The sequence below is a fragment of the Erythrolamprus reginae genome, chromosome 2 (genome assembly GCF_031021105.1).
Source record: "Erythrolamprus reginae isolate rEryReg1 chromosome 2, rEryReg1.hap1, whole genome shotgun sequence".
Lineage (NCBI taxonomy): Eukaryota > Metazoa > Chordata > Lepidosauria > Squamata > Dipsadidae > Erythrolamprus > Erythrolamprus reginae.
Genome location: NC_091951.1, coordinates 205,237,499 through 205,250,876, shown reverse-complemented (window position 1 = coordinate 205,250,876; position 13,378 = coordinate 205,237,499). Strand labels below are relative to the sequence as shown.

Genomic DNA, 13,378 nt, shown 5'->3' with positions numbered 1-13,378 from the left:
TTTGTGTGTGAACGGAAATTCTGATTCATTTTTTCCCATCCTGAAGCACCGAGGGCATGTTAGTAATATCCACCCATCTTTTGTTAGGGCGGCTTCAGGTTATGGAACGGAGAGCTGGGTACCTGCTGGGAAAAGCTTGAACCCAAAGTTTGCCTCACCTCGAGATAATCAAGTGGCAGGAAGGTCTCAGGCTCGCCTCGCTGCTCTTTGATGTACTGGATACAATCCCGGCCAGTTTTCTCTGAATCAACAATGATGGCGTCCATATTCTTGCCCAGCACCTTCGTGACGGCTATCTGGTATTTTTTCTGGGTGGGCTGGCAGAGGTCGATTAGGCGTCCATACTGGGGAAAACAAGGCAATTTAATTTATTTTATTTATTTATTTATTTATCAGATTTGTATGCCACCCCTCTCCGTAAACTCCGTAGAAATGGGGAGGTAGGCAGGGGAAATCACTCCAGCCTCATTTTTATTCTGGAACACTAAGGCCCCCCCCCCCACCACCACCACCACATACACACACACAAAAAACCCCCAATGAGCTTTGGAGCTTGGTTCTGAAGCATCGCCTACCACAGAGCCTGGATAGAGACGTTTTATGCTTTCCATGATCTCTGCTTTGCGTTGCTGCCGACTGTTTTCCTGCCGGTCGATCCGGGCATCCCCCAGCTGCTCCATCACCTGATTTAACTCCTTATTGATCTCATCAATGCGGCGTTTAGCCAGTTCAACTTCCTCTGTCAATTCTCCCTCCAGCTTCTTCTGCTCTTCCAAGGACTGCCTAAAGGAGAAGGAAGGAAAAAGCGGTGGGGTTAGGAGCTGTAGGCACTCTTTTATCTGTCTGTCGGATTTATAGGCCGCCTAACTCCTGATGGACTCTAGGCGGCGTACAACAATCCAGACAATATAAAAACAATTAAAACCCCAGAAATTAAAACCATTCAGTCATTCCTACTTGGCCAGAGCTATATCGTATTGCTCAACAGCTTCAGGCCTGCCGGCAGAGCCAGGTTTTTACAGCTCTCCGGAAGGCCAGGAGGGTAGGGGCAGTGCAGATCTACGGAGGCAGCTGGTTCCAGAGAGTTGGAGCCGCCACAGAGAAAGCCCTCACATGCGACACTGTCTAGTTGAGGGACTCGGAGAAGGCCAACCCTGTAGGTCCTAATCGGTCACTGGGAGGTATGCGGCAGAAGACGGTCACGGAAAGTAGTCTTGCCCTAAGCTTTGAAGGGCTTTATAGGTGACCACCAACACCTTAAATTGTGTCCAGAGACCGACTGGTAGGCAGTTCAGAGTGCTGGTGTGATGTGGGTGTACCTAGGCACACCCTAACAGCTTGGCAGCTACATTCTGGACTAATTGTAGTGTCCAAATGCTTTTCAAGGGTAGCCCCATGTAGAGCTTCTCTTTACCAAGGCGACCCTTTTAAGTCAAACTCCTCATTCCTTTCCATGCTTTGATTCAAACTGTTGCCCTTGTTATTACAAGGATTTTGGCTCTTTCTGACCCTTACTTGCTAGTGGCAATGTACTCCTCCAGCTTCTCAATCCGCTTCTGGTTTTCCTCAATTTCTCGCAATTTCTGCTTTATCTTGGCCTATAGAAAAGATTCAGTGTAACACATTAGCAAATACCAGGACGACATCCATCAGTATCTACCATGGGGTTCTGACCCTTTGAACTACCACTATAAGCTACATCAAAAGAATAAAATGAAAATCAAGAATATTTAATCCCGTCTTTCTCCATCTAGTACCTTTAATTGTTTCACAGGGCCCTTCACTATCAGCCTGGCAGCTCCATGTCTTGGATTACACCTCCTTAGCCAGATCAGGAGTATGCTGCTCCTTGATGGTGATAAGAATCGTAAACCAACTCACTTGAGCAGCACCAGATTGGAAAAAAGCTAGATGACTCCTCTATAAACATTTGGGCAGTCACAATTAAAGTGGGTCATATCAAAGGTACTGCTTTATCTTTTTATGTTGGCAACAAATAAATGGAACAAAAGGGTGAAGCCAATAAGGAAAATGATGGAGAGAATGTCATAGAAGGTATATATCATATCCTATTACAAGATACTGTCAACCATCCTTGGGAATTTGCTCAAGCTAATCCATCATTCTTGCAAAAATCTGGGACACTGCTGCAGCATGATGTGGATTCTCTTCACGCTTCCTTTTCAGTGTAACAGCCCAATAATATACCTACTCTTGGTGCTTTCTTCTAAAGCCTATGAGTTTTGCATAATTCTGCAGAACATTTTCTGCAGAACATTTAAGTTGGAATGTTTGAAACTGGACATCAAAGTCTTTAAGAGCTAGCCAAAATCAGACAAACCACCATGTCTCAGCTGCTCTATTGACAGTGCCTCAATGACATTGGCCTAATTAAGGCTGACCTACATTCAGTCTTTTCATGCTCTCAAGGTGGCCGTCACTCTCATTTTTACCTAACATTTCAAATTATATGTAATACACATGTAGGTGTTGTGGTTGGCTCTGGCCCAGCTCCTGCCCCAGGGAATGGGGGGGTGGATGCAGGGGAAAATTCAACATGTCACAGGCCTGTGTTATTGCTGACAGAATCAGTTCAGAGTTTAGTTTCCTCGGACGAAGAAGAAGGTGGGAGTGACTCGGCAGAGGAGGGCTTGGCACACAGCCCAGGCAGTCACTCTCCCTTATCTTCCGTTGATTCAGATGATGACATTTTGGACCCACGCAAGTGCAGAATTATGCGTAAAAGAGACCAAGTAAGAACATATTGCAGGAAATAAGGGAGGCCACCTGTGTTTGGGTGGGGCTCCAGTAATTAGGGCTGCTGCTATAAATAGCAGCATGTGGGTTTAGCCGTTGTGGAAGAATATCTGATCGGAGTTCGTCAGGAATCTTGTGTTGCTGGACATTGTTGCTTTTTCACACCTTTGAAACCAAAGCAGAGCAACGTGTGTGTGTGTGTGTGTGTGTCTCACTTGGTTGGAAGAAGAAGGGGTGTGAAGTTTCTTCACAGCTGCTGGCTAAGTACTTAATGACTGCTTAAGGGAAATTGTACAGACTACCTGGTTGTTTTGGGAAGAGTGCTCTTTGCAATACAAAAAGAGTGCTTTGTTTATTTTGAATTTTGTGATAAAGAACATTGTTTTGACTTTTCAAACGTGTGTGTGTCTGAAATTTGTACCCTTGAATTTTCGGGAGGCTCCTATCAGAGAGCCCGGCAGAACTTGTATATATGCAATGAATCCAACTTGTCATTTTTGGAACATCTGAAAAGTTTGCACAACTTGGAAAGGCACAGAAAATAGATTATGTGGAGAAGATATATGTAACTTTTTCTATAGTTTTTGTGTCTAGTTTCTTTTTTAATTTAGATTAAAGTTAGTTTTTTGTTTCTTATTAGCGTAATTATTATTAGACAGATGGAATTATGTTATGAGTGCTAATTTTCTATATTAAAAAACTGTATATATACATTGTTAGGCATTGATGTCTTATGTGTATTATATGTTTGTGATACATGTAGTCATTTAGATATGTTAGACAACAAAATATGTGTTTCCATTAATGTATTTTTAAGGTGGAGAAAAAAATTATACGCACAAAAAAAAAGAAAATAGATTTTAGGGCAACAATATATGAATAGATTTCATGGGATATTTTATGGGGATGCAGGAAACAGATAATAAAATAAGGCACCAACTGGTGGCATTCAGTTTCCTTTGTCTTCTTACTTTCCTAATTGTAAAGCTATTTCTCAGGCCTGAAAAATAATGGCAAGGCTGAGGGAAAATCCCATTGATCTAGAGGGGAGCTTCAGGGCCCTACTATAGTTTGTTTTCTTCCCTGTTGGAATACCAAAACAAATTTAAATTAAAGTAAATGTTACTCAGTTTGTATAAAATAAACTCAGTAAATCTGAGGCATGGAAACTGGACGAACTGTGTGCAAAGGTTTTTTTTGTTGAATTTCAGTAAGAAAAAACCCCAGCCAAGACGCGAGTGCTGACCTCTGTTTCTACTTTCTTCCTCTCTTCTAGGTCCAGGCGGTCTTGATCTGCCTTCTGATCACGGTTGAACTTCTCTAATTCCTGAGCCAAGGTGGCTGCCCTCTTGCTGGCCTCCTCCTTCAGGCGATGGTATTTTTTTACCTGTTCAATGTATGATGAAAACAAGCAAAATAATTGAATTAGATCTCTTTCTTTCATCATTTATTTCACCCTACCAATATGAAAAGGTACCTACTACAGTACCATAACATTGCGTAAAGTCTACGTGCAAAATTATGATTCAGTTTATACTGTCTCTCAACCATTCTCCAATGTCCTTTTCTTATTCCCAAACTTTCAGAGCTGTCTCTGTAGGCAGGAATGGGGTGGGAGGATTTAAAAACTGCAATAGGACCCAGAATGGCTGATCAAGGAAGATACACTGCTTCTCTTCATTGCCGGATTTAGGTAGGATTTCACACCATGATTTCATAGCATTTTGTTCTTTCCAACCAATTATGACTTTTTCTGATTTTTGAAATCCAAATCACTCCTCTTTTCTTAGCAAATTAGTTAGGCATCATTGAGTTCAAGTCAAAATGCTGAGATGTTTGTTAGTGGATTTTAATCCCCGAGGATAGAAAGTGACTGGATTTCAAATATCATGGCCAAAAATATTATCAGAGAATCAAATTACTTTCATCACAATCTCAGAAAAGTAGCTCTTTGCATCCCAGTCCAATATTATCTTATGGCACATAAGGCACCATTTCTCCAGGGGCATTTTATCTCATTGTCCCAATATTAAATTAATTTTAGTCTGCTTCTGACGGGACTGATTTTCTTCCCCACTCTGCCTACAGTCATAAACTTTTTTTCTCAGCAGAAAGAAAAACTATTTTTTTTTCATGCTATGTATTTCTCTTGGGACATAAGAGCAGGGTTTACTGATATCAAAACATGCATAGAACCAATTTCCATACGTTATTTATTTCCGTCCCCTCCACATGAAAACATTAGAAATCATATTCTACAGGATAGATAGATAGATAGATGATATAGATAGATAGATAGATAGATAGAGAGAGAGAGAGAGAGAGAGAGAGAGAGAGAGAGAGAGAGAGAGAGAGAGAGAGAGAGAGAGAGATCAGTGTTTCCCAACCAGTGTGCTGCGGGACATGGTCAGGTGTGCCGCGAGCCCGGCCCGGCTGGAGCTTCCCTAGCGGTGATGGCGTGAGCTTTTGGGGCCCGGTGGGAGGGCACGGGCCACTGTTTCTTCTAAGCTGCGTGGGCGGGCGCCCGCACAGCCATTAGGAAACCCACCCACCCACCCCCGGCAGAAATTTTTGAAGTGGCGCAAAGCCACGCAGTCCTGAATCACTCCCTTCTCCGGCCAGCAAAGTCTGCTGCCTAGGAAAGCGGCGCATTTGAAAAACATGCATTTTAAAAGCGCGCCGCTTTCCCAGGAAGCCTGCTTGCTGGCCGGAGAAGCAAGTGATCCGGGACTGTGTGGCTTTGCGCCGTGATGACAACGGCGCCGTGGTGGTTTTCAAGCGCCGCCCTTCGTGGCGCCCCACCACCCGTTCCTGCAGGTAGCAGTCAGGCGGGGTACCGGGAGGCGGAGGCGGCGCGTGGCCGGGCGCTGAGCGCCATGGACACCTGGGAGGGCAAAGGGGTGAATGTGGCTGCTGCCTCCTAGGCGGAGGCGAAGGCAGAGTCCGTGCTGGGGCCATGCGGGGCTACTGATCCAGGTGGTCGCGGACCAGCAAGCCGCCCTCCACTCTCTCTCTGCTCTCTCTCTCTTTCTCTCTCTGTTGCTGGTGTGGTGCACGAGAGAGAAAGAGAGAGAGAAAAAGGAGGAGAGAAAGCAAGAGAGAAAGAGAGAGAAGTAAAAGCAAGAGAGAAATCAAGAGGGAGAGAGAAAGCAAGGAAGAGAGAGAGAGAAAGAGCGTGTGTGAGAGAGAAAGCAGGAGAGAAAGAAAGCAAGAGAGGGAGAGAAAAAGAAAGCAAGAGAGAGAGAAAGAGAAAGAGTGTGTGTGAGAGAGAAAGCAAGAGAAAGAAAGCAAGAAAGAGAAAGAGAGAGAGAGAAAGCAAGAAAGTGAAAGAGGGAAGGAAAGCAAGAGAGAGAGAAAGAGAAAGCAAGAGAGAGAGAAAGCAAAGGAGAGAGAAAGAGAGAATAAAAGAGAGAGCAAGAGAGAGAGAGAGAATGCAAGAGAAAGAGAGAAAGCAAGAAAGAGAGAAAGAGGGAGGGAAGGAGGGAGAGAGAAAGAGCAAAAAAGAGAGGCAGGAAGAAAGAAAGAGGGATGGAGAGAGAGGGGGAAAGAAAGAGGGAGAGGGGGAAAGAAAGAGGGAGGGAGAGAGAAATAGGGTGAAAGGGAGAAAGAGAGGGTTTTTTGTGCAAACTCCCCCCCCCCCCCGCTCAATGTTCCCCAGGATTTTGTAAATGTGAATAATGTGCCGCGGCTCAAAAAAGGTTGGGAAACACTGAGATAGATAGATAGATAGATAGATAGATAGATAGATAGATAGATAGATAGATAGATAGATAGATAGATAGATAGAGATATATAAAATAAACCAATCCTTTATTTCCTACTACTGGCTTTGTAAGAAATCAAAACTGAAGACTCTTCCAGCAATATCATAGCAAGATCTCATTCAGTGAGTCCATAGGCCCTTGGTTGTACCTGGTTTTCTTCTAGAGTGAGATCACGGCCTTGACTCTGGCTCTCCTCTTCCATGCGCTCTTCAAATTCCTGTCGGGCTTTCTCCACTGACACCATCTCCTTCTCCAGCTCATCCATGTCACCCTTACGCTTTTTGTATTGCTTCTGTGCATTCTGCAGGGACTTCTTTGCAGCTTCCAGTTTCTTGATCTTATGAGAAGTATTTTCTTTGGCCTTGATGTATTGGGGCCGCTTCTGATTCAATTCAGAATCCTTTTCCCTGTCAAAAAACAATAACACACTTTTCTTTAAAAAACACACACACACCATCTTGATCATTCTGTCTAATTTTGTGCAAATACACACCACCACCACTCTAAATTGTCAGGTGTGCTGCTACGGAAGCCATTGAATTAGAATATCTCCTCCATGTGAAAACATTAGATATCATAGTCTACAGTTCTATATAAATATAAATAATATAAATATAAATATCATTTAATTCTAACTACTGGCTTTGCAAGAAATCAAAACCCAAGATACATTTAAGAGAGTAGGTAAGTTGGTACTCTCCAGAGCATAGCTGGCTGGAGAATTCTGGGAGTTGAAGTCCACAAGTCTTCAAGTGGCCAAGTTTGGGGACCCCTGCTCCAGAGACTTTGATTACAGGTTCCATCACTGCCAGGCACCTGGGCCAATAAAAGAGATACCGTATTTTTCGCTCCATAAGACGCAGTTTTTTTCCTCCCAAAGTAGGATGAAAAATCAGCCCTGTCTTATGGAGCGAAGATGCTGGCAGGGGGGGGGGGGGGGAGGCGCTGGAGCAGAGGGGGGGTATCCCGGCACTTGGTGAGCGGAGAGGCGGTCGCCTCCCCTGCCGCCCCACTCTGGCGGTCCTTGGCTTCTGCTGGGGGGATCCGAACGCTGTCAGGGGGACTGTCGCCGGCAAAGGCTAGCAGGGAGATAGGGAGCGCGCGCAACCGCCCGTGCGCCCCCGACATTTCCAGCACACCCCCGAACCCCCAACCCGGGTTCGGGGGGGTGCTGGGAAGCCCCCCAGGCCGGCTGCGATCTTTTAAAACAGCCGCGCCGCTTTCCAGCTGACTCCTGAAGCCAAAAGCCAAAGGCGAACTTCCGCGCTTCAGGAGTCAGCTGGGAAGCGGCGCGGCTGTTTTAAAAGATCGCAGCCGGCCTGGGGTGCTGGGAAGCCCCCCAGGCCGGCTGCGATCCTTTAAAACAGCCGCGCCGCTTCCCAGCTGACTCCTGAAGCGCGGAAGTGTTCATTTCTGCCTTGAGGGAATTGGTGAGGTAGGTAGAAAACAAGTTGGATGAGTTAAATTAAGTTTCAGGAGATGGTGCAGTTTCTCTGAAAACTGCAATCCATCATGGAACAATGCTCAGATAGCTTTGGCTACAAAGAAAAAATATTTCCAACTACAGCAATATTGTTTATGTTAGGGTTTTAAAGTCAATAGCATTAGTTTCAGTTAACATGCTTAAAAGATTACATAGGATGAAATCTGCATACTTTAAAGATTTATGTTTCTAATATATTTGAAATGTTCTTATCTACTGTGTAACTGCAAATAAACATTACAGAAGACTGAATACAATTAGCCTTGCAGTCTCCAATGCCATTGATCATGATATTTTTCTGGGCCATTTCAGGAATTGGCAATCGAAAATATAGCACTAGACTGATTTCCCTCCTTTCCCTAGAGCTGGTCCTGCCTTAGGACTCTTCCCTTGTCCCCACTCTCATTAACATCCAAATGAAGATGCTAGATAAAATAATCAGATAACATGACTGAAATATCAGATCATTAATGATAACCAATTGCATTCCTCTAACCTAGGTCATAAAAAGGTGATGCCACTAGGACCTTTCCCGGTGCCCAGAGACTATGGGAGTTGGATAGGAGAGAATAAGATTTAGTTCAATTATAGCAAAACTAGTTAGTGGCTATGGGTTTTAAGGCCAGGTGGTTCTGAAGATTTTGGTCACTGAGTATAATAAAGATTTTGTTTTGATTTTCCTCCTCTAAAATCTAGGTGTGTCTTATCAGCAGGTGCGTCTTGTAGAGCGAAAAATACGGTACTAACATCTGCTGTTATCTTTCCCAGGCAGGATCAGCAAGAGCTATCCACACTTCCGAAATATTTAAACCTTATGTTTAATCAGGTCAAATTTTCAAAATTAAAAGGCATCATTTTTTGTTCTTCTTTTAAAATCCACTACTGGATGGCATAGCTCTCCCCTAGTTATTAAAATTATAGCAGCATAATACTAGGTGCACTTAAAAAATTCAGAAGACAAATTCAGGGTAATTGCAAACTAACTGAAGTCTTAACCTTGCTGTTCTGTTCGCATTTGTTATACATTTGTATTGTTTCAGGTGTAACAAAATGTAGCAATCAGCATGTAGCAAAAAGGAAACAAAAGGGGGGAGAGAGCACACTCATAGTCAGAACCCCACAAATGAGGAACAGTCAATCACAAATTTCAGATCAGCGTGACAAATAATCTACAGGTCTCAAATTTCATTTCGGGTCATACTGACCCAAGCAGAACAGCAAGGTTAAGTCAAGCATAATCATTTATGTATTGACTAGTCAATGAGCACAAACAGAGGTTCTAAATACATGCTTATTAATTTTTTCTATGATAAATTTACAATACAGCAGGTATTGCCTTGTAAATAGAAAAGATAAGTTACCCTGGGATAAGTTGGCCAGCAAATAAATACAATGAACAAAACAAAATAAAAATTCATTTAAAAAAAAATAAGCGCTCATAAACCCTACCGAATTCTCTCAAACACAAAGATGTCATTTTAGTTTCAGATCTGAACGATCCAGTTTAGTAGATAATTTAGCTCAGTTTCTGGAGTTACTTATTCTGCACACTATCTAGTCTTTAAGTGTTTTCATTCTGCATCACAAAGACAAACGCAGACTGCAAATGGCTAGTCTCAGCCTCCACGGTTCTTATTCCTTAACAACGGACTGGAGTATTTTCGGAGTTCACTGAGCTGTAGATGAACTGAGTCAAAGTGACTTCTTATTCTGTGAAAGGACCAAGATTTGTAAAACAAAACAATACAGATCCCGTGAGCCTGAATTCTGATACCCCCTAAAGCCAAGACCTTACTTGATCTCCTTTTCGATTTGCTGTTGCTCTCTCATGACTTTGCCCAGCTCCTTCTTCCTGTCCTTCAGTTCATCCTCCACCTTGTCCATGCGCCTCTTATCCTTATCAATTTCCTTGTTCTTGGATCCCAGTTCCTTGTTTAGCTTTTCAATTTCAGTCTCATTGTGGTACAGCTTGAAGAGTTGGAGCTGGACTTGAGCTCGCACAACCTCATCCTTTAGACGCTGATATCGATCTGCCTGGTTCCCCAAAAAGGAAAGCATTGAATATACCACTTAGTCTAAACAGGCTCAAATTCCATTTAAAACATCCTTCAAAAGAAACTTCATACAATTTAGGTAACAGCTTTTAGATTGGATCCATGTGTTAGATTAAGCCATAATTTTATTACTCCTTGGTAAACCTTATGCTAAGCCATACAGTGGCCAAATACAGTGTTCGGAAACTTCAGATCGTGCAGAATGCAGCTGCGAGAGCAGTCATGGGCCTACCTAGGTATGCCCATGTTTCACCATCACTCCGCAGTCTGCATTGGTTGCCGATCAGTTTCCGGTCACAATTCAAAGTGTTGGTTATGACCTTTAAAGCCCTTCATGGCATTGGACCAGAATATCTCCGAGACCGCCTCCTGCCGCACGAATCCCAGCGACCGATTAGGTCCCACAGAGTGGGCCTTCTCCGGGTCCCGTCAACTAAACAATGTCGGTTGGCAGGCCCCAGGGGAAGAGCCTTCTCTGTGGCGGCACCGGCCCTCTAGAACCAACTCCCCCCGGAGATTAGAACTGCCCCTAGTCTTCCTGCCTTCCGTAAACTCCTTAAAACCCACCTTTGCCGTCAGGCATGGGGGAACTGAAACATCTTCCCCTGGGCATGTTTAATTTATATATGGTATGCTTGTGTCTATGTCTGTTAGTATATGGGGTCTTTTTAAATCTTTAAATTTTAAATTTATCAGATTATTTATGATTTGTTTCCATGTGTTGTGAGCCGCCCCGAGTCTTCGGAGAGGGGCCGCATACAAATCTAAGTAATAAATAAATAAATAAATATCATATACTAGAGTAAATCCACCACCAGAAGAAACCAAAACCAGGAAAGAAGATGGAAACAGAAGGATAGCATAATATAGAACTAAATTTCTACTTTAATTAAATGCAGTATAAACAGAGGGGATTCTACCACTAATCCACCAAACAATATGGAAATATGAGTAGTGTGGTACAATGGTTAAGATACCAGAACTTCAGAGCTCATTAGGTAATGTGAGCTAGTGATTTGGTTTTAGTACGCAAAGCTGATGTAATAGGGATAAAAAGAGGAAGGAACCGCCATGTGCACCTTTGTGAATTTCTAGATAAAATATGGGATTAGACTATGGTAACAAAAGCAGTTTATGACGTTACCTCCTCTTTCTCCTGCTTGGCCTCCTTACGCTCCGCTGCAATGTTCTTCTTGCGATGGTAATTGAATTGGGTGTCTTCCTCTGCCTTGACCATCTCCTTCTTGCGTTTGTCGTACTCCGAAGCCAGCTCACCCGAGCGACTGATCTCTTCAAAGAGGGCTGTGCGTTCCTTGGGATTCTTCATTGCAATGGACTCCACGGCACCCTGGAATTTGTTTAATTTATTAGTATAGTTGCTCATCTCATGTATATCACTCAGATAAGAATATGTTAACCATGAAACAAAATATTACCAAGGTAGAAAAACATGGGCATTGGTCACCGAAGACGAATCCTACGAAACAACTTGTTTTGTAGGACAGTTGGTGTACCATAGTGATTAAGATGTTGGCCTAGAAACCAGAAGACAACGAATTCTAGTCTCGCCTTAAAGAGATACCTCTTAACAGATCGTTTAACCTCCCAATCCCTGAAAAACATCCAGGCCTTCAGTATTTTCTGAGAGACCAGCAAGGTTAGACTCAGTCTAAATTCTATAGGAGTATGGTGTTCTAGAAGGCAAGCATTAGGACAGAAAAAGCAGGTTTGTGAGGTCCCATCAAATGACATTCTTTGATTGAAGTGACCTGGAACGCATCCTCCACTCATCTTGTGGGATGGGTAGAAATAACTGAGGTGGATGTCCCACAAATAATCCAGCCTTAGGCCGTTTGGGGAGGGGGGGTATTTATTTTTATTTATTCGTATCCTGTTTTTACTATTTTTACAAATAACTCAAGATGGTGAAAATATCCGATACACCTTCCTCTTCCTATTTTCAAAACAACCACCACCCTATGAAATGAGTTGTATGTGTGTGTGACTGACCCAAGGTCACCCAGCTGGCTTTCATGATTAAGACAGGGCAAACTCATAATCCAAAATTACAAGATCAGATCAAATATAATGTCCTCCTTTCTTCTAGTACAATTTGGATCAAAGGTATGATTCTGATATTCTGGATTCCCATCACTGCACATGGAAATTCTCATCCACAATGGAAAACAACATGGCAGAGATAGCCCAAATCAGCTTCTGATGTAAGTAAGCAACATCTCTGAGAGATGGATATCTTCAACATTAGGAATATGGAGAACCAGTCTGAACTTCTATCTGCCTCTCCTACACGCCAGTATTCAAGCTTAGCAGGACAGAAGCATTAACTTCTCCAAATCACAGGAGTCCCTTTCGGCACCCAACATAAGAGCAGTATAATCACATCTGGCCACTCTGTTAAATAACAATTGACCATTACCAAGCTCAAAAGATTTGTTTAGCCATCATCTTTCCAGTACAGTAGAACCTCGACATACGAGCTGCTCTATATACGAGCATTTCGAGATGTGAGCTAGGAGAGGAGAGATATTTTTGTTCTACTTACGAGCCCAAATTCGGGATACGAGCGCTCACCGCCTGTCCCTGTCAGCGGCCCAGCCACCTTCACCCGCCTGGACAACCGCCAGAGGGGCTCCTTCGGAGGGGCGTACGGGGAAGGGCTTGAGCCGCCACCTTCTCCTTTCCCCGTGGGAGTGCCGCACCTCTTGTCTGCCCGGCCTGAGAGGCACGAAACCAGTGCTCATGCTGGGCGGCCCGCCTGGAACGCCAGCAATGCCGCCGGGCTGATTGCCGAGCGGGGGTGGGGCGCGGAAGGAGGCGAAGGCGCCGCCGCACCGGCCCCCTCAGGCCGCTCCGTCCGGGATGGGGCTCCTCCCGAGGGACGCACGGGGGCTCCAAAGGAGCCCCATCCCAGGCGGAGCGGCCTGAGGGGGCCGGTGCGGCGGCGCCTTCGCCTCCTCCCGTGTGCCGCCCCCGCTCGGCAATCGGCCCGGCGGCATTGCTGGCGTTCCAGGCGGGCCGCCCGGCATGAGCACCGGTTTCGTGCCTCTCAGGCCGGGCAGACAAGAGGTGCAGCGCTCCCACGGGGAAAGGAGAAGGTGGCGGCTCAAGCCCTTCCCCTGCGCCCCTCCGGAGGAGCCCCTCTGGCGGTTGTCCGGGCGGGTGAAGGTGGCTGGGCCGCTGACAGGGACAAGCAGTGAGCGCTCGGAGGGGGCACAGCCCGGAGCGAGACTTGGTCTCTGCTGCGGCTGCTGCCCATCTGCTTCTCTCTCCTCCTTCCCCGCGGTGCTTGGCGAACGGAG

General features: G+C 44.7%; 1 protein-coding gene across 1 annotated transcript in view; it reads right to left on the bottom strand.

Moving 5' to 3' along the window:
* SMC1A (structural maintenance of chromosomes 1A) overlaps positions 1 to 13,378 on the bottom strand; it is a 41,452-nt gene that overhangs the window by 23,225 nt on the left and 4,849 nt on the right. The window contains exons 4-10 of the mRNA XM_070741438.1: positions 11,203 to 11,406; positions 9,800 to 10,038; positions 6,670 to 6,928; positions 4,004 to 4,144; positions 1,516 to 1,598; positions 576 to 783; positions 159 to 344 (exon numbers count right to left, since the gene is read on the bottom strand). Of these exons, the coding sequence (XP_070597539.1) occupies positions 159 to 344; positions 576 to 783; positions 1,516 to 1,598; positions 4,004 to 4,144; positions 6,670 to 6,928; positions 9,800 to 10,038; positions 11,203 to 11,406 (1,320 nt within the window). The remainder of the gene's footprint in view (positions 1 to 158; positions 345 to 575; positions 784 to 1,515; positions 1,599 to 4,003; positions 4,145 to 6,669; positions 6,929 to 9,799; positions 10,039 to 11,202; positions 11,407 to 13,378) is intronic.